This window comes from Colobus angolensis, unplaced genomic scaffold (assembly GCF_000951035.1).
Source record: "Colobus angolensis palliatus isolate OR3802 unplaced genomic scaffold, Cang.pa_1.0 Scaffold58, whole genome shotgun sequence".
NCBI classification, from domain to species: Eukaryota; Metazoa; Chordata; class Mammalia; order Primates; family Cercopithecidae; genus Colobus; species Colobus angolensis.
The window spans coordinates 1,174,861-1,194,194 of record NW_012119376.1 but is presented as its reverse complement, the minus strand read 5'-3'; the positions used below and the strand labels follow the sequence as shown (position 1 = coordinate 1,194,194).

The 19,334-nt window shown below is 39.8% G+C and overlaps 1 protein-coding gene across 3 annotated transcripts in view; it reads left to right on the top strand.

The window, feature by feature from the left end:
- PHACTR2 (phosphatase and actin regulator 2) overlaps positions 1-19,334 on the top strand; it is a 235,422-nt gene that overhangs the window by 164,675 nt on the left and 51,413 nt on the right. For all 3 annotated transcript variants that reach the window (XM_011962034.1, XM_011962033.1, XM_011962032.1), the window contains 4 exons: positions 921-1,120; positions 2,711-2,867; positions 8,289-8,344; positions 14,110-14,171. In XM_011962034.1, coding sequence (XP_011817424.1) covers positions 921-1,120; positions 2,711-2,867; positions 8,289-8,344; positions 14,110-14,171 — 475 coding nt within the window. The remainder of the gene's footprint in view (positions 1-920; positions 1,121-2,710; positions 2,868-8,288; positions 8,345-14,109; positions 14,172-19,334) is intronic.

The following is a 19,334-nucleotide window of genomic DNA, read 5'->3' as shown; positions in this document are numbered from 1 at the left end:
TTATTTATTTTTGAGATGGAGTTTTGCTCTTGTTGCCCAGGCTGGAGTGCAATGGCGCTATCTCGGCTCACTGCAACCTCCACCTCCCGGGTTCAAGCGACTCTCCTGCCTCAGCCTCCCAAGTAGTTGGGATTACAGGTGCCGGCCACCACTCCAGGCTAATATTTTGTATTTTTAGTGGAGACGAGGTCCCCTATGTTGCCCAGGCTGGTTTTGAACTCCTAGGCTCAAGCGAGTGTCCCGCTTCAGCCTTCCGAAGTGCTGGGTTTATAGGTGTGAACCACCGAACCCAGCCATATATTAATGAAAGAAGATGTACTTTTCTATGTCACTACCTTCTGGGTGCTGTGATGCAAAACAATGAGTCTCACTTTTCCAGGAACTTGTGGGATTGAGAAGGCAGAGAAGCAATGGGTGGTCAAGGTGTAGTACGCTAAGCACTCTAGCAGGGTTGTCTTCAGGTCCCCATGGGACAGACATGGTGGGCAAGGAATTAAACTGAAGGTCCAGGAAAGATTCCTGAAGGAGGTGAGGCTGTAGCTGACACTTGAAGGATAAGCAGGAGTTCACACAGGTCAAAGAAAAAGTGCAGATAATGTCAAATATCCAGGAGCCTCTAGCTCATTATTCTTTCCACTGAACCCCCATTGCTATGGAAAAAAAAAATTTGCAAAGTGTAGTTTTACCCTACTTGTTTGCTAAATGTATCAGATGGCAAGCCTTTGCATTTTACAAATGAAAAATGTAAAACCTTGAGAATTAAGGTTTCATTTCAGTGACTTTAGCCTGGACTATGTCATGTGTCTGCTTTCCCCAGCCTGAAGGAAGCCCATGAAACTAGAGCTCTTTTTCACGGTGTTGGTGCCCCCAAGGATTGCTGTGAGCTTCACATCACTCCCATGCTTTTCTGCCTTTAACAGTTTCACAACCAAAGAGGAGCTGGGGAAGCCAGTGCCTCAGCTACTGACTCCTGGTCTGATGGGTGAATCTTCAGAATCCTTTAGTGCCTCAGAAGATGAAGGCCACAGGGAATACCAAGCCAATGACTCTGACTCGGACGGGCCTGTCTTGTACACTGACGATGAGGACGAAGACGAAGATGAGGATGGCAGTGGAGAAAGTAAGACTGTTTTCAAGAGGCAGGGAGAAGCGTGGGTGATAAGCAGAAGCAGCTGCACTTTGTAAAGAATAAAAGCCTCATTAGGAACCAGACATCTGATGTTTTCTTTCCCCTCATCCTCCTTTCTCAAATTAGAAATGTGTATATCCTAAAGTTTAGCTTTTGACGGGAGGCCTTTCCAGAAGATGATGTCACACGGCTGGATCTGGCCTTTGTCGATGAGCTAGATGTGCACGTTGGTTTTTGTGCTGAGAATCAAAGCTTTCTAATGACAGAGACCTTTCTCACTGTGACCAAAGAGAGCCCTTCCACTCTGGGACCATTCTTGAAGAGAGAAAGGAGTCAGTGCAGATTCTTGGGCTTACTCATTGGAGGTGTTTGAAATTTTCACTCACTTTTTTTTTTTTTTTTTTTTACTGGGGTTTATAGAAAGGGGAAGGAGGAGTGAATCAAGAATGCCAAATACCTCATTAGCATTAAGAGGTCGAGCATGGTGGTTCATGTCTGTAACTTTGGGAGGCTAAGGTGGGTGAATCACTTGAGACTAGGAGTTCAAGACTAGCCTAGCCAACATGGCGAAGCCCTGTCTTTACTAAAAATACAAAAACCAGTCAGGCGTGGTGTCGCACACCTGTCATTCCAGCTGCTCTGGAGGCTGAGGCAGGAGAATCGCTTGAACCCGGGAGGCAGAAGTTGCAGTGAGCTGAGATCATGCCACTGCACTCCAGCCTGGGAGACACAGTGAGACTCCATCTCAAAAAATAATAAGAAGAAGAATGCTAAATACCTCATTAGCATTAAAAAACGCTCATACTTCCACAATAAGTAAGATAGTAGGCCTTCTAGGAAATAATAATATCATTTATGTATTAAAAATAATGGCAAAAACCGCAATTACTTTTACATCAACCTAATATAACTTAGAGATCTGGAAAGTGCTTTTATTTTTTTTAAACTTTGAGCAGGATAACATAGGAGGGAATCACTGTGGGACTGAATTTGTAGATTATGACAAGTTATTAGTGATTAAATTGCACTTTGTCGAATCTCTTTTAATTTGCATGGAGCAAAAAAAAAAAACCATTATCATCCATGTGGTATTACTTATCATTTCTTGACATTTTCAGGGTTCTGGGTAATTAAGGGTTAAACATTGGTAGACTCTGCCAGGATGGTGTCTGAGTGGAGGAAAGGAGGAGGCAAGGATTAACTGTCCAGAATAAAAGCAAAGGAACTAAGTTTTTTAAACTTGAAAAAAAAAAGCATTGTGCAATCATTCATTTCTATGATCCACCCTCTCAGCAAAATAAACTGCAGCTATCACTTTCCAAACGATGAGGGGAGACTTCTAAATTTTTTATGGTGTCCCAATATTTCTCAGAACATTAAAAAGAAATAGCTCTTCAGTCTTCTTAAAATGTACTGCATCCAACTGGAAGTCTTTTTTTCCTTAGGTTAATTAAGATTCTCCTCCTGCATGAGGAGAAAGAATTTGGTCTGGGCTCTATTTAAAGTCCATGCCATGTGTAACCCAAGTGCCACTGGCTAAAAGCCTCTCTCTCTGCATTTCTCCTCTTTTTCAATCCTCAGGTGCTTTGGCAAGTAAAATACGCCGGAGGGATACTCTTGCTATCAAACTTGGCAACAGACCATCTAAGAAAGAATTAGAGGACAAAAACATCTTGCAGCGTACATCCGAAGAAGAGAGGCAGGAAATCCGACAACAAATTGGAACCAAGTTAGTCAGGTAATTGCTGACACTTTAGGACAGTACTGACTAATTTGTATTTTTCTCCTTCCCAAAGCTTCCTACCTAATTGGGGTCATTGTGAATTCTTTATGTCCAGATACATCTGGCCTATTGGGTCTTTTAAAGTTGGTCTTGCATGATGAACCACTCGAGGAACTTGTCCTTTGGCCCAGCTAGCCAGTGGCTTTCAGGTCACCAAAGCCTATTCCAGGGGTCAACAAACTTTTTTTTAAAGACCAATTGGCAAACATTTCAGGCTTTGCTGGCCAGACAGTCTCTGTCGCAGCTACTCAACTGCACTGCTGTAGCATAAAAGCAGACATGAATAATAGATAAACAAATGAGTGTGGCCATGTTCCAATAAAACTTTATTTATTCATAAAGCTGGATTTGGCCTGCAGATCACAGTTTGCTCAACAATCCTGGCCTAATTTATGCACTCACTAGCATTCCTGGGAATGCCATGAGGTTCTGCCTTGTGGGCTGTGAGACTGTAGAAGTATTAGTTCCCTTCAGTGGTCTGGCTCCATCCAAGTCAGGTTGCCATAACCCTCATATCTAAACATCCCCCTTCCAACTTCAAGTAAATGGGTCATCTGACATCTCTTCCTGCCTCCAACCATTGTATAGGATTTTTGTTTTTGCCACTGGTGACTTTACAAGTCCCTTTCACTGGCATTTTTAATAGAAGTGAGCATTCATTCATGCCAAAGGTCTTATTTTTGATGATCAGTTTAAGCATATGTGAGAATTAGTTGTTCTGCTGACTTATCTTACTCTGCATACCCAACAGGGTGCATAACTGGGAGAAAGGAACTGTCTAGAATCCCAGAGCAGGATTTGGAGGTAGGGGGAAAATTGCTGTCCTTGCTTGGAAGGGGTATAACTGGAGGCAGGATTGACATGGAGGCTGCTGACCATTTCTCCAGAGGAAGAGTAACCCCTAAGGCACCTCCTTACGGCTGAGTTGTGCAGAAAGGTGTCAGAGGCAGCAGCTGTGGCACCTATCTGAAGGAAGAGCACAGCCTACCAGGGAACCTTGGGGGAAGCTTAGAGGGTCTCTCTGTTCCGTAAGCCCTCTTGCAGCTCTGGAAGCAATTTGGGAATGCTTACCAGTGGTCTCTCTCACTGTCATCTTAATTCAGCCCTAACCTGTGACATTTCTGGCTTCCGGAAAGAGCCAGCAGAAGCAAAAGGGACCAAAGTGATTAATGGTATCAAGCTGGAAAAACCTACAAGTCTAATCTTGCCATCTTACCAAGGAAAAACAAGGGGCCTCTCTGAGGCCCAGAGAGATTAAGGAAATTTCTCAAGGACATGCAGTTACTGAGTAGCAGAACCAGAATCAGAGTTTCGCTCCCGGGCTCTCTGCCCAATTTTCTTTTGTACACTGTCTCCTGTTTTGTACTTTCTACTCTATGTAAGACAGTATATGCTTCTAGGTTTTCTGATTGTTTTATTACTCTTGTTTATGTTTTGCCATGAAGAAGAATGTAAATCATTGAATAATATTTGCATAAAATAGTAATAGTATTATCATAGTAAGGAGTAAAAAAGTGTGAAGTATCATATACCCACCTCGATAAATGTCAAAGTAACCATAAAGAAAATGTTGTAAGTTTTTGTTAAAATCCTAAACAAATGAGAAGTTGTAATCCCAGCACTTTGGGAGGCCAAGGCAGGCGGATCACTTGAAGTCAGGAGTTCGAGACCAGCCTGGCCAACATGGTGAAATACCGTCTCTACTAAAAATACAAATATTAGCTGGCCGTGATGACAGGCACCTGTAATCCCAGCTACTCAGGAGGCTGAGGCAGGAATTTGGGAGGCGGAGGTTGCAGTGAGCCGAGATCGTACCACTGCACTCTAGCCTGGGCAACAGAGTGAGACTCCATCTCAAAAAACAATTAAAAAATAAATTTTAAAAAATATACTAAATATCTTACTCTAGGGAGAAACCCTAAAGTCATTTTCTTTAAAAATAGAAGCAAAGAAAAATGCCTTACCCTTGCTGTGCTAAAAGTCTGGTCACAATTATTTGTGGTGAAGAAAAGGTATAAATTATAGGAAAGATAGACTGTTGTTATACATGGTTATATACCTAGGAAACTCTGAAAACTGACCCCAAATTGCTACATATAATAATTTCAGCAGGTTTGCTTGATGTACGATTAACCTAAAAAATCAACATTATATTTATATAACATTGATATATAGAAGAAATCTCCCACAATGAAAAGGGAGATTGCAGTCACAGCAATAGCAACGACCACATTTTAAACACTCAAGTCTTCACTTCACTCCAGGCCCAAGAAATCTATTTCCAGAAAATCATAGTGGAAGGAATGAAGGAATATATAACTAAATGGAAAGAGAGTAAACATTTTTATCAATGAAGAAAAATCAGCAGACAGGTTAATCAAATGGGTAGCATGAAGTTTGAAGGACAGTGGGTGTACTTTATAGAATCAAGGCATAATGGATTCATTCCATAACATGAAACCTAATAGAAATAAATGTCACCATTTTCAGTGTGGGCCAAAGAAAAACCATCTGCCAAGATAGGATGAGAGGCCTGTGGCCACAGATTGAAAAGATGTTTGGGGCTGTGATAAATGTAATGAAAATCATCATGAACACAGCCATTGTGAGAGGTGGCTATTCAACATCCAAGTATGGTCTTATCCAGAACTGGCGGAAATACAGTCATAGGACAAGGCAGGAAAGAGCTCCTGCTTGGCCCCCATCTGTAAAACAGAGCTAACTAACCCAAGAGCTTGGGAGGATTAAAGGAGATGATACACTAATGGTTCTTTAGTATCTGGGTCATAGCAAGCACTCAGCAAAATTAAATTTCTTATTATTCATTTAAATTATTATACATCAGTTAAACTAGTAAAGCACATTTAAAAATTAAACCCAATGTTGGCAAGTTTGTGAGCAAGTAGGACACATATACATTGCCCTTTTTCAGTATTTCTGAAGAACAGTTTAACAATATGATAAGAGAATTATGAAGCGGTCTGTTTCTTTGCATGGTAATTCCATTTGGTAACTATATGAAAAGTAAATAATTCAAAGGGGGAAAATGCTGTATCTTATAATGATGTTTATTACAAAGATATTTATAGTAATGATAAATTAAAACAAACCAGTGTTCAAAAACAAGGGACTAATGAAGAACATTGTGAGAAGCTGACACTGTGGAATCCCATAAAGTACCAGTTTTCTAAAGACTTCATCAAGGATGCCCTGGAAATGATACATAGGCATCTACTTGAAGAGCCAGGGAAGTGTAGGTGTGTGTCTGGACTGGGATGGGAGCATGGATGTGTGTCTGGGCTGGGATGGGAGTGTAGGTGTGTGTTTGGGCTGGGATGGGAGGAGGCTTCTCCATCCCAGATCTAACCATCCAACTAAGACAGCTTCTGTCTCTTACAGATTAGGATTCCACTGCAACCCCCAAAAGTTCGAAAGCCTTGATAAATACATAGACTATATCTGTCAAAAATGTCAATGGTCTGGGCGTGGTGGTTTCATGCCTCTAATTCCAGCACTTTGGGAGGCTGAGATGTGGATCACGTGAGCCCAGAAGTTTGAGACCAGCCTGGGCAACATGGCAAAACCCCATCTCTACCAAAAAAAGAAAAAATTAGTGGAGCTTGGTGGCATGCGCCTGTAGTCCCAGCTACTTGTGAGGCTGAGGTGGGAGGATCGCTTGAGTCCAGGAGGTGGAGGTTGCAGTGAGCTGAGATCACGCCACAGCACTCCAGCCGGGGCAACAAAGCCAGACCCTGTCTCACCAAAAAAAAAAAAAAAAAAAGTTAATAGAGCAAAGTTTTCACTGTTATTAAAATGTAAATTTTACAGAATTATTTTTGTACAAACACAGCACATCTAATCACTGTCATTGAAAGATAGTTCACCCACAGTTCTAGCCACAGAGAACTCCATGTCTAATGAGAGACAGAATTATATGTTGCACGATGGAGTCTTGTGAAAAGCACAAACATCTAAGTCAAAGGATTTGAGTATGAATCTTGGCACTACCATTTACTAGTGTTTTACCTTAGGCAGGTTAGTTAATCTCTCATTTCCTCATCTGTAAAACTGAAACTGGGTGCTGCCTTGCTGAACTGTTTTGAGGATTCCAGATCATATAAGCTAAGCACCTAACACAGTACCTGGATTTTTAAAAGTATGACTAAATGATAGCTGTAATTATTATTTTTATAACTACCTGTGTGATAAGTGCTTTAATAGATGTATAGTCTGTGTATAAATTGCTGTAAATGAGCAAAGAACCAGGAGCCTTTAATTCTCACTTTCAGAAGAGGCCAAATACATATCTTCAAGATATTATTTTAATCATCTGGAAGATTTCAGTAGATGGAAAAGGAGAGAAAGACATTCAGATGGAGGAGACACCATAGATAAAAGAAATGTGGCTTATTGTGGGTGTAATACAGAGTACAGTATATTGATAATACAGATATGTAGCACAGGATACATGGGGACATGGATGGCAGAAAACCTGGCTGGCATAGAGATAGATGTTCAATAAGTTCTTTTGTCTGCTCAGTTAAGTTAGTTTCAAGGTAGCTCTGATGAAGATCATAGTTTAACATGTTAATGAGATATTTAAAGTATTAATTTCAGTTCTTCTTGCCATTTTTGTCATAACCATAAACATTTAGAATTAGTAGTACTATCTTATATTAAGATTACCCAGTCAGGCACAGCATCCTATTTTAGACCCTAATGAGCTATATATTAATTAGGCTATAAGCTAAGCTGTAACAGAGACCAAAAACTATAGTGGTCCAAACCAGGTATGTGTATTTCTTTTTCACATGACCGTCCCCAGGTAGGTGGGTCATCCAGCATAGCTGGGAACTCGGCTCCTTGAAATCAGCCTAGCCCCCATGTTCCTTCTGTCGTGCTGCTCTCCCGTCTTCTGGATGGTCTCATCTGCATGATCAAAGCTGGCTCACACCATCAGGCTGAAGTTCTAGCCTGTGGAAAAAGGAAAGAGAAAGAAGGGAACATGCACCCAGGCATTTTAAGGATGAGAAAGGGAAGTAACAAACATCATTCTGCTCACATCCCATTGCAGAAACTCAGTCACAGCACGATACCTGGCTTCTAGGGAGGCAGAAGTCTGTAGTCAAGTACCTATCTAACATCCAGGCCAATCTGTTGCTAAAAGGAAGGGAGACTGTGTAATGGGGGTTGGTGAGCAGCCTCAGCCATGATCTGTAGTCTCCAAACTAATGGGAAAGAGACTTTTATTTTGCATCTTTAAAAATGGATTTTTATTTCTCAAAACATGAAAAATAGAGCTTTGTTGTTTTATTTCGAGTCTCCTACTAGGGTACCTCATTTTTAATCTGTAATATATCCTTTTTGTCATCATAGGAGGCTGAGCCAGAGGCCCACAACTGAAGAATTAGAGCAAAGAAACATCCTAAAACGTGAGTATTCTATACTATAGAATGATTCCTTGTGTAATCATTAACAAGCTGCCTCTACAGATGATCCATTTATCAGTAAGAAACCATCATGTGTTCGTTTACTCAAGATGGATTGAAATAGTCCATTTATGTCACATTTATGTGTAATTGTTTATATATTTTTTTAAATTTCTTGAATTTCATATATTATTTTATGGCTTTGAGCCTTATATCCCCCCACCAGACCAGAGTCATGGTCATGACAATTGTGTTTAAGAAAGATGAAATATATTCCATGTATTCCTTCACCCAAATATTAAATAGAAAAAGAATGCTCTGGTCTTCTTGCAAATAAATGTCAAAGAAAAGGCCAGAGGAATCCACAAAGAAACAAATCAAACATTCCTATATTATTATTATTAATAATAGTTTGTTGCTAGTTTAACAAATGACTCAATTCAAAACAAAATTTTCAATCCATTGCATTTTCCTATGTGGTGATAACTCGGCTTCCTTCTTGAGTTGTTTATAATTTCTCAGCACTAAAACGTTCTCCATTCATTTTCCTACTTAATTTTCCCATTCTGTTGTTCTCTTTGACCTTAGTTTTTACTCTTCCCTGCAGTAGTATTTATTGGAGTTGGTATGTTAAAGCTATAAAACTAATAGAAATACAGTTTGTCATGCTATCGTGTGTCAATGTGGTCAGGCATTGCAGTGAGTTAAGAAACAGATATTGTTAAGTTGGGCCTAGCTGTAGTTTTATATATTGTTAACTTGGTTTCAAAAGATCTTTTTATTGTGTGAAATATCAAAGAGGGATGGGTAAAACTCTGAATAGTACTACAACGGTAGTGACCCATGGTGTGGGGGAAATCCTTGTCAGCCAGGCTTTTCGAGTTATCTTGGCCTGCTAGAAGACTCCTCCTCTCCAATCCAAGATACTTTCTTTCCTTTACGGAAGAAAGATTTTAGTAGCATATTATATTACAGTTGTTACTACGAAATCAATTCAACAATGAATATGAACTACCATTCAGTGAGAGCAACTACCATCCACCCGGTCTATGGGATCACTTTCTTTGGAATGTTTTTTTCTGGCTTTTTTTGAACATAACTAGAATACAGCCCCAGGAAGTACTTAAGTGGCTGCTAATATATAGAAGAGCCAGTTTGGAGCAGGAAAAATTTATGACTAGAAAAGTAGGAAAATTTTGTGTTTTTGCTTTGCTGAGGAAGAGTAGAAGCAGCATCTAATTTTGACAACAAAACAAACCAAAAAGGTTCATTGCTTTCCATGATAGGTTCCTGGGAAATACTTGTTGAATTAAGTTTTAAGCATGCTCAAATGCAGACCCTAAGCTCCTAAAAAACACAAAGATTATGTCTTACTGGATGCCTGATCCAATACCTAGAAGAAAAAAGGAAGAGCACATTTTGGGTAATTCTTTCTTGATCCTGTGAGATGAATAGTGCCAAACCACACTAGAGTTTGGTTGTCTGAGGAACTGTTTCATAGATCTAGAAACTTGTCACACGTTGATCTTAAGGGCTGCATTGGCCTTTATATTCTGTTTTCCTAGAGGTTTGGGAAAGAGTGAGACACTTCAGATTTGACTCCAGCCTTTTTTTTCCTTCCTTCTAAGTTCACCTAAGCATGTTTATTTCTGGAAACAGAGGCATATTTCCAGCCTGGAGAGGCTGATAACTGGCTTATGATCTCCTGACCCAGTATTATAAAGCCAAGGGAGGCAGAAGAAAGCTGGGAGAGGTCATCTTTCCCTGAGCAGTCACAGGAAACTGAATGGCCTAACTTAGAAACACTCTACTCAGCCCGTTTGCTTCTTGGTTCTTCCACATAGATTGCTCTTGTTTGATGTCTGTATGTTTCATCTCAGCATTTGTTTAAGAACAGTAGAAAAGTGTGTGATACGGTGTGGTTTTTAAGGACACTTACTTTAACTAGGTCATCTTTTTTTTTTTTTCCCAAGACGGAGCCTCGCTCTGTTGCCCAGGCTGGAGTGCAGTGGCACGATCTCGGCTCACTGCAGCCTCCGCCTCTCGGGTTCAAGTGATTTTCCTGCCTCAGCCTCCTGAGTAGCTGGGACTACAGGTGTGCATCACCACGACTGACTAATTTTTGTATTTTTAGTAGAGACAGGGTTTTGCTATGTTGGCCAGGGTGGTCTCAAACTCCTGACCTCGTGATTTCATCCACCTTGGCCTCCCAAAGTGTTGGGATTATGGTTGTAAGCCACTGTGCCCAGCCCTAACTAGGTCATCTTTTTCTTGACAAACTAGAAAACTAACTCACAGAATAAAACGTTCAACAATTTTTAGAGCCCATCACTAGTTTAATGAACATGAGTCCAGATGCCGATAAATGCCATTAGTTTTCACTGGTGATCACAGGACAAATTATATTTCTTAGTGTCATGCACCATACTAGTCCTTATTTGATGTCTTTCCTAATTATTTTGGTGACACTAGAGCTTTTTAAAAAAGACATATTACATATATGTATTTATATTATATTATATTACATTTAGTTATGCATTTTAGAACCAGTTCCTAAAAACTGATAAGAGAAAGCAAGTTTTGGTACTTAAAAGGTCAACTTTTGCTAATTAAGAAAGGTGATGTATTTAGCTGAGAATGTAATTCTAGCTATGTCTTATATAGAGAAAAATGAATTAAGCCATTGAATTCTGCATATATTTTTCCCCAACATTTTATTATGAAAATTTTTAAACATGAAGAAAAGTTGAAGGAATTTTACACTAAATCCACATATATCTGCCATCTATAGTCTATCATTAACATCTTGCTTTATGACGTATCTATTCATCTGTTGATCCAGCTTTTTTTAATGCACTTTAAGTTTATGTGTGTTTTTCATTTGTTAAAGACACCCACATGAGGCCAGGTAAGGTGGCTTATGCCTGTAATCCCAAAGCCTTGTAAGGCCAAAGCAGGGGAATTGCTTGAGGCCAGGAGTTTGAGACCAGCCTAGGCAATATAGTGAGATGTCATCTCCACCAAAAATTGAAAAAACAAAATATCAACATGGAAGCATGTAAAAAACAAAAAGAGAAATGAATCCACAAAAAATTTGGCTTTTTGAACCCTTTTTACCTGAACTAACAACTCAAGAAGATAATACTCCAGTTGTTGATATTTTTATATTTTTCTTTCTTCTCCTTTTAGCTCATCCACAAAATTCTCTGGGTAATATTGCTCGCCAGGCAGGTTTCCTATGGTGCTTGCTGCTGTTTAACCACATGTATTATTTGTTTATTTATCAGAAATGCTTCCTGCAGCTTGTCCGAAATGTTCACCCCTCTCTATTCTGATGAGAGTCACTGAGAGCAAGATTTGTCAATGAACCATGTCACTTCCTTCATGAGTACCCCTCCAGCCTGTTTAAATTAACCGGAAAGATTTACATCCTACTTTATAATTAGTCCTCTAGTGAATCAAAAAATGAAGGAAGCATGCAAAAAACTTGGTGAATTTTCAAATACTGAGTTTAAGGTTTAACCTTGACTCTATGAGAGATTTTACAATGACTGTTTAATAAGATTCAGAGAAACTGTCATGGTAGCTCATGCTGGTAATCCCAGCTACTTGGGAGGCTGAGGCGGGAGGATCACTTGAGTCCTGGAGATCAAGACAAGCTTGGGCAACACAGGGAGAGCCCATCTCTGCAAAATAAAAGGAAAGATTCAGAGGAACAGTCATGTTGGCTTCCCTCTACTTCTCACCCTCGTCCTCTAACTTCACTAAATGTACAATTTTGAACATGGAAAACATAAAGAAGTCAGTTTCTGATGTCAAAAATGAATTCAATTCCCTAACTGGTAGCACTAGTTGAACAATATGCTTAATAAGACAAAACTATCAAATATTCCCTTCAAGGAAATGTCATTTTTGCATATTTAATGAAGACTGGAGCATTCATTAGCTTTGGGATGTATTATATCCAATTTTTTAATCTTTGAAAAATACCTTAAAAATATAGCATAAACACTGTACAGGAAGAGTTGACAAAAATGTTTTAAGAATTATATTTTTGTTTTTATTAACAATGTCATCAATATCACTAACAATATCATCAATTTTTATCAACAATATCAACAATTTTATTTTCACTATCACGTCACCTTGTAAAGCTCTGGTTTGAATCACAGGAACCACAGTGTGGCTTTTGTTTATTATGTATTTTGACAATCCACAAGCTTTATCCAACTCATATGAAGTAATTCTTTGAACCTAAGTATGCATTTTTAAGGATATGAAAGGATATATATTTTGTGAAGCAATTAAAAACCTGCAGTACTTTCATAGGAAGAAATTTAAATTATAACCAAATTTGTTTGGCACAAAATGAAAGGATGTTAACTCATTGTTTCTTATCTTGTGGGTGATTACAGTTTATGTTCACTCGTTGTCTAATCACCTTCTTTCTTTCTTATGCATTAAAGTTATTATTTCAGAGGAACATAGAAACTTTTCCCTGTTCAGAGAAGGAAAACTGATAGAGAATTTAGCCTGTTCAACTAACAAATACAGATGTTGCAAATATTGAATACTGATATTTTATTCACAATAAAAATAGTTTTAGTTGTAAGAAGTCTATTTGAATTATAAAATAAATATATTTCATACCTGTCATGGATTAAAAAATTTTTTTTCATTGAACCCAGGAGGCAGAGTTTGCAGTGAGCCAAGATCGCACCACTGCACTCTAGCCTGGGTGACAGAGCGAGACTCTGTCTCAAAAAATAAAATAAAATAAAAACAAAAATAAAAATAAATAAACAAACAAATAGAAGAAGCTTTCCTTTTTCAACCTTTTGGTCAAGCCTTTTTGCAGTGTTATTTTTCTTCAAAAGAGTTCATAATAGCACTTTCTAAAACATAATCTTTCATAAGCATCGGTATCCAAGAAGCAAAATGTATGCTCACTGATCGAACAGATGATGAGCTAAAGGAAGCAACAGAGAGAAGTTCCTCAAGTAAGCAACAACCAGCAAAACCTGAAGGAGTGTTTATTTCTTTAAAAATTTTGGACATTTTTCTTTAAATCCCATCTGTTGGGCAGCATAAAATTGTACTACTTGGTGAATCACTAGAGAAAGAGAAGACTTTGGAAAGGCAAAGTCACAAGAAAATAAATAATTTCCACCCACAGTACATCATAACCTCATTTAGAACATTCTGGTTTGAAAGCAAAGTCCAAGGAAATGCTTACATTCTGCTTCTATGGAAACCAAGGAAGACAAATCAAATATTTTGGTTGGATTTAAGTGGAAATCAGCAGCTCAGACATGCATCGGATGGTTCTAATTTGCTCTTTTAATATGTCTCAGATTTTCACATGAAGGGCAGATCCAGAAGTAAATTTTCATCTGAATTCTGGTAAATTGTGCTTATAAGCCCATGAGATGATCAACAATAGAGGGCTTTCATTAGAATATGGGCATTGTGGTTTTTTTAAGAATACAACAAGACAGCAGGAAGCAAAAACGTTTAAAATTAGTAAAGCAAACCAGTCCTACAAAAAAAGCATGTGTGTGTGTGTGTATGTGTGTGTGTGTGTGTATGTGTGCGTGTGTGTAAGATGATCAACCTTTCTACAAAATCTTTCAGTAACTTTTTAACAATGTTGGTGAAGTGTTTGATCATTATTTGTTAGAATCACGTGATTGTGGCCTGATATACTTTTCTGATTATAAAATCATCTGTAGTAACTGTCATCATGACTTTCCTCCTTTAATAAACAGAAAAGAATGAAGAAGAGGAACAAGAAGCAAAAATGGAACTTAAACGCAGACTCAGCAGAAAGGTAATGAAGTTGTGACTATTAATGAGCATACGTGTTTTGAGATATACTTTGTTTTTTTTTTTAAAAATACTAATCCTCTCTCTGTATGTAAATCAGATGTTTAGAAATAATTATTCCTATTAGTCTATAATCATAGACAACAAAATCACCAGCCTGGGCAACATGGAGAAACCCTATCTCTACAAAAAATACAAAAATTAGCTGGCATGGTGGCACATGCCTGTAGTTCCAGCTACTCAGGAGGCTGAGGTGGGGAGATTGCTTCAGCCTGGGAGGTGGAGGTTGCTATGACCTGATAACGTGCCATTGCACTCCAGGCTGGGAGACAGAATGAGACCCTGTCTCAAAAAAAGTAACTAAATAAAATAAATCGATATAATGCACGTGCTATGAATGATGTTTATAATTGCGTGTTGTGTTAATTTTGAAAAATTAACAAGGGCTTTAAATTGCATTTACTCTATGAAAATATGTACTCTGTGTGAAAATTTTTAAAGATACAAAAAAAGAAAAAAATAAAATCGTATGTCTTTCATTCAGAGATAGCCATTATTAATATTTCAATGCATATATTTCTATTTTTAAAAACTTGAGTCAGGTGCAGTATCTTGCACCCATAGTCCCAGCTACTTGGAAGCTGAGTCAGGAGGATTGCTTGAGCCGAGGAGGTCAAGACCAGCCTGGAGTGAGGCCTTGTTTCAAAAAAAAAAAAAAAGAATTAATTAAAAATTAATCTCGATCTCACTTGATTAGAACAATGATAAAAGAAAAAGAAAAAAGAAGTGGAAAAAAATTTTAATTATAATAAAAATTATTTCTTAAAATGCTCACACTTTCCATTTAGTGTTAGAAATATTAAACAAATAAATATTTTGTTACTCCTGAACATTTCCCACTATTCCACATCACAGCTGGGTAAGTAATTTATTAAGTGAACTTGATCATCCAGCCTGCCTGCTACAGTGCTACCCAGATTGACAAATGTCTTACCTGCCAAACTCAGACAATTGTTGCCACTTATTTATGAATGTATAAATCTGATGTTAGAGCCATCACTTTTTTCTGTGTTAAAAAAATAATAGCCTTTGGAAAAATCAAGCGCCATCAGAGTTTATATTTCATTATAAATCCTTCTAATAATTCTTCAGGCATACCATATGCACCTAAAAATGGATAAAGTGACTAAAATGTGACATTTCCATGAAGTGTGACCTGACCCACATTTTTGTGGGCTGGCATCGGGGAGTCTTCAACAAAAGCATTCCAAGGCAGACGAAGGTGGCAATGCTTCATTCCCACAGAAAAGCTATGGGACTATATCGAAAGTGGTTCTGTTTTTCAAGGAAAAAGATCCTTAATTTATCCATTGTATTAGTCCATTTTCACACTGCTGATAAAGACATACCTGAGATTGGGAAGAAAAAGAGATTTAGTTGGACTTATAGTTCCACATGACTGGTGAGGCCTCAGAATCATGGCAGGAGGCGAAAGACACTTCTAACGTGGCAGCGGCAAGAGAAAATGAGGAGGAAGCAAAACGGGAAACTCTTGATAAACATATCAGGTCTTGTGAGACATTTTGACTATCACAAGAATAGAATGGGAAAGACCGAGCCCCATGATCGAATTACCTTCTCCTGGGTCCCTCCCACAACACAGGAGAATTCTGGGAGATACAATTCAAGTTGAGATTTGGGTGGGGACACAGCCAAACCATATCATTCTGTCCCTGGCCCCTCCAAATCTCACGTCCTCATATTTCAAAACCAATCATGCCTTCCCAACTGTCCACCAAAGTCTTAACTCATTTCAGTGTTAACCCAAAAGTCCACAATCCAAAATCTCATCTGAGACAAGGTAAATCCCTTCTACCCATGAGCCTGTAAAATCAAAAGCAAGCTAGTTACTTCCTAGATAAAATGGGGGTACAGGTATTGGGTAAATACAGCTGTTCCAAATTGACCAAAACAAAGGGGTTGCAGGGCTCATGGAAAGTCTGAAATCCAGTGGGGCAGCCAAATTTTAAAGCTCCAAAATTATCCTTTGAATCCAGGTTTCACATCCAAGTCACACTAATGCAAGAGGTGGGTTCCCATGGTCTTGGACAGCTCCACCCCTGTGGCTTTGCACGGTACAGCCTCCCTCTTGGCTGCTTTCACAGGCTAGTGTTGAGTGTCTGCAGCTTTTCTAGATGCATGGTACATGCTGTCAGTGGATCTACCATTCTGGAGTCTGGAGGACAATGACCCTCTTTGCACAGCTTGACTAGGCAGTGCCCCAGTAGGGACTCTGTGTGGGGGGTTCCAAACCCATATTTCCCTTCTGCACTGCCTAGCAGAGGTTCTCCATGAGGCCCCCCCAACCCTGCCCATGGCAAACTTTGGCCTGGACATCCAGGCATGTCCATACCTCTTCTGAAATCTAGGCAGAGGTTCCCAAACCTCAATTCCTGACTTCTGTTCACCCGCAAGCTCAACACCATGTGGAAGCTGCCAATGCTTAGGGCTTCCACTCTCTGAAGCCACAGCCCAAGCTCTACATTTGTCCCTTTCAGTCACAGGTAGAGTGGCTGGGACACAGGGCACCAAGTCCCTAGACTGAACACAGCACATTCCTAGACTGGCCCTGCCCACAAAACCACTTTTTCCGCTTGGGCCTTGAGGCCTGTGATGGGAGGAGCTGTCATGAAGGTCTCTGACATGGCCTGGAGACATTTTCCCCCATGGTCTTCAGGATTAACATTAGCCTCCTTGCTACTTATGCAAATTTCTGCAGCCAGCTTGAATTTCTCCTCAAAAAATGTTTTTTTTCTACTGCATCTTCAGGCTGCAAATTTTCTGAACTTTTATGCTCTGTTTCCCTTTTAAAATGGAAAGCTTTTAACAGCACCCAAGTCACCTTTTGAATGCTTTGCTGTTTAGAAATTTCTTCTGCCAGATACCCTAAATCATCTCTCTCAAGTTCAAAGTTTCACAAATCTCTAGGGCAGGGGCAACATGCCACCTTCTCTTTGCTGAAACATAATAAGAGTCACCTTTGCTCCAGTTCCCAACAAGTTCCTCATCTCCATCTGAGACCACCTCAGCCTGGACCTTATTGTCTATATTGCTATCAGCATTTTTGTCAAAGCCATTCAACAAGTCTCTAGGAGGTTCCAAACTTTCCCACATTTTCCTATCTTCTTCTGAGCCTTCCAAACTGTTCCAACATCTGCCTGTTACCCAGTTCCAAAGTTGATTCCACAGTTTTGGGTATCTTGTTAGGAACACCCCACTCCTGGTACCACTTTACTGGATTAGTCTGTTGTCTTGCTGCTGATAAAGACATACCCTAGAATGGGAAGGAAAAGAGGTTTAACTGGACTTACAGTTCCATATGGCTGGGGAGGCCTCAGAATCCTAACAGGAGACAAAAGGTATTTCTTAGATGGTGGCAGCAAGATAAAAATGAGGAGAAAGCAAAAGCAGAAACCCCTGATAAACCCATCAGATCTCAGGAGACTCATTCACTATCACGAGAATAGCATGGAAAAGACCAGCCCTCATGATTCAATTACCTTCCCCTGGGTCCCTCCCACAACATGTGGGAATTCTGGAGTTACAATTCAAGTTAAGATTTGGGTGAGGACACAGCCAAACTGTATCATTTTTGTTTCCTCAAAGCTCATTAATGTCAAATAGTGATCAAACTGAAAGACTATTGACTCAGTTTCTAGGGATGACTGTAGTCTTCAATGGCCTTCAAGTTACCATCTGTAGACAAGCAATCACCCCTCCTCATTGCCCTGGGCACTCTTATGATACACATGATCTTTCTCAATCCAGCTGGGCCCCTCCGTGAGGCAGTAGTGCCTGCCCTTATCCTCTACACCCACTTGCCTCCACCATACATAGCTCCATGGTGTAGGTGCAGATCAGCCCGTAGCATTGGTAGCTACCCCATGACTGGGACAGTCCTGAGGACAAGACTGGATGGGGAATTTCTAACCTATGTTGCCACTGGTCACTTTCCTTCTAGCCAGTTTTTGGGAGCAAGGGCTTCTCTACCTCCTTATTTCCACCTGCCCCAAAGTGGCAGCAAGAAGATAGCAATATAGATTGGACAGCACCTAGACTATAACAGATCACTTAGATTAATCTCTCTCTTGTCCATTGCCTACCAGGGCTCTGTGAAGATAGAGGGAGCCATAGTTGGCACATCCCTGCTCAAGTGGGCTCAGGGTATGGGCCTAGACCTTCTAAAAGTCCTTGAGTGCTTTGAATGTTAGAGTATTGGCTTAGTTCAGAAGAAAACTGAGGCCCAGGAAAGGGCTGTTAATGACTACAGAATGTAGACCCAGTGCAAAATAAGGAGTATCTCTGGACAGGTGTTGTGGCTTATGCCTGTAAACCCAGCACTTTCGGAGACTGGGATGGGAGAATTGCTTGAGCCCAAGAGTTCAAGACCATCCTGGGCAACGTAGAGAGACCCCCCCATTCTGTTTAAATAAAAAAATAAATAAGCAATATCTCCAAAGAGGACCACTTAGATGATGGGTAGTCTGGCTGTATACAGAGTATACATAAGAGAGAAAATATATGAAAATGGGCCCTATGACTACAATAGAGGTCTAAGTCTACCTCTCTGGAGATAACTGTGATACCGCCCAACTGAGAAAAAACAAAATGGGAGTGAACTTCTGTCGCAGAGAGTAGATAATGCCTGTTTACCAGGGGGCCAGCTTTCTTTCACCTGTCAGAATCTTATTCTTCGGTTTGAGAAAGGAACCAGAGAGAAAAGCAATATAATTACAAATTTGAATCTGGCGAAGACCACAAGGAGGGACCCAAGTTGTTAGAAGTGTCTTGAAGGTTGGAGTTGATTTTAAGCAGTGATGGTCTCAAGGAAGTACAGTTCTCCACCAGCTCTCCCCTCCCCATTCCTGTACATTGGTTTTTCTGGCCAAGGGCATGTGTCCTGTTGGGGCCTTGTCCTTATTATGAATATCTTAAGGACAGCTGTGCTGTAGACATACCCTTTATTGGACCCTTTCTATGTCATAACTTTTTTTTTTTTGAGACAGAGTCTTGCTGTGTCACCCAGGCTGGAGTGCAGTGGTGCGATCTTGGCTCACTGCAAGCTCTGCCTCCTGGGTTTTCACACCGTTCTCCTGCCTCAGCCTCC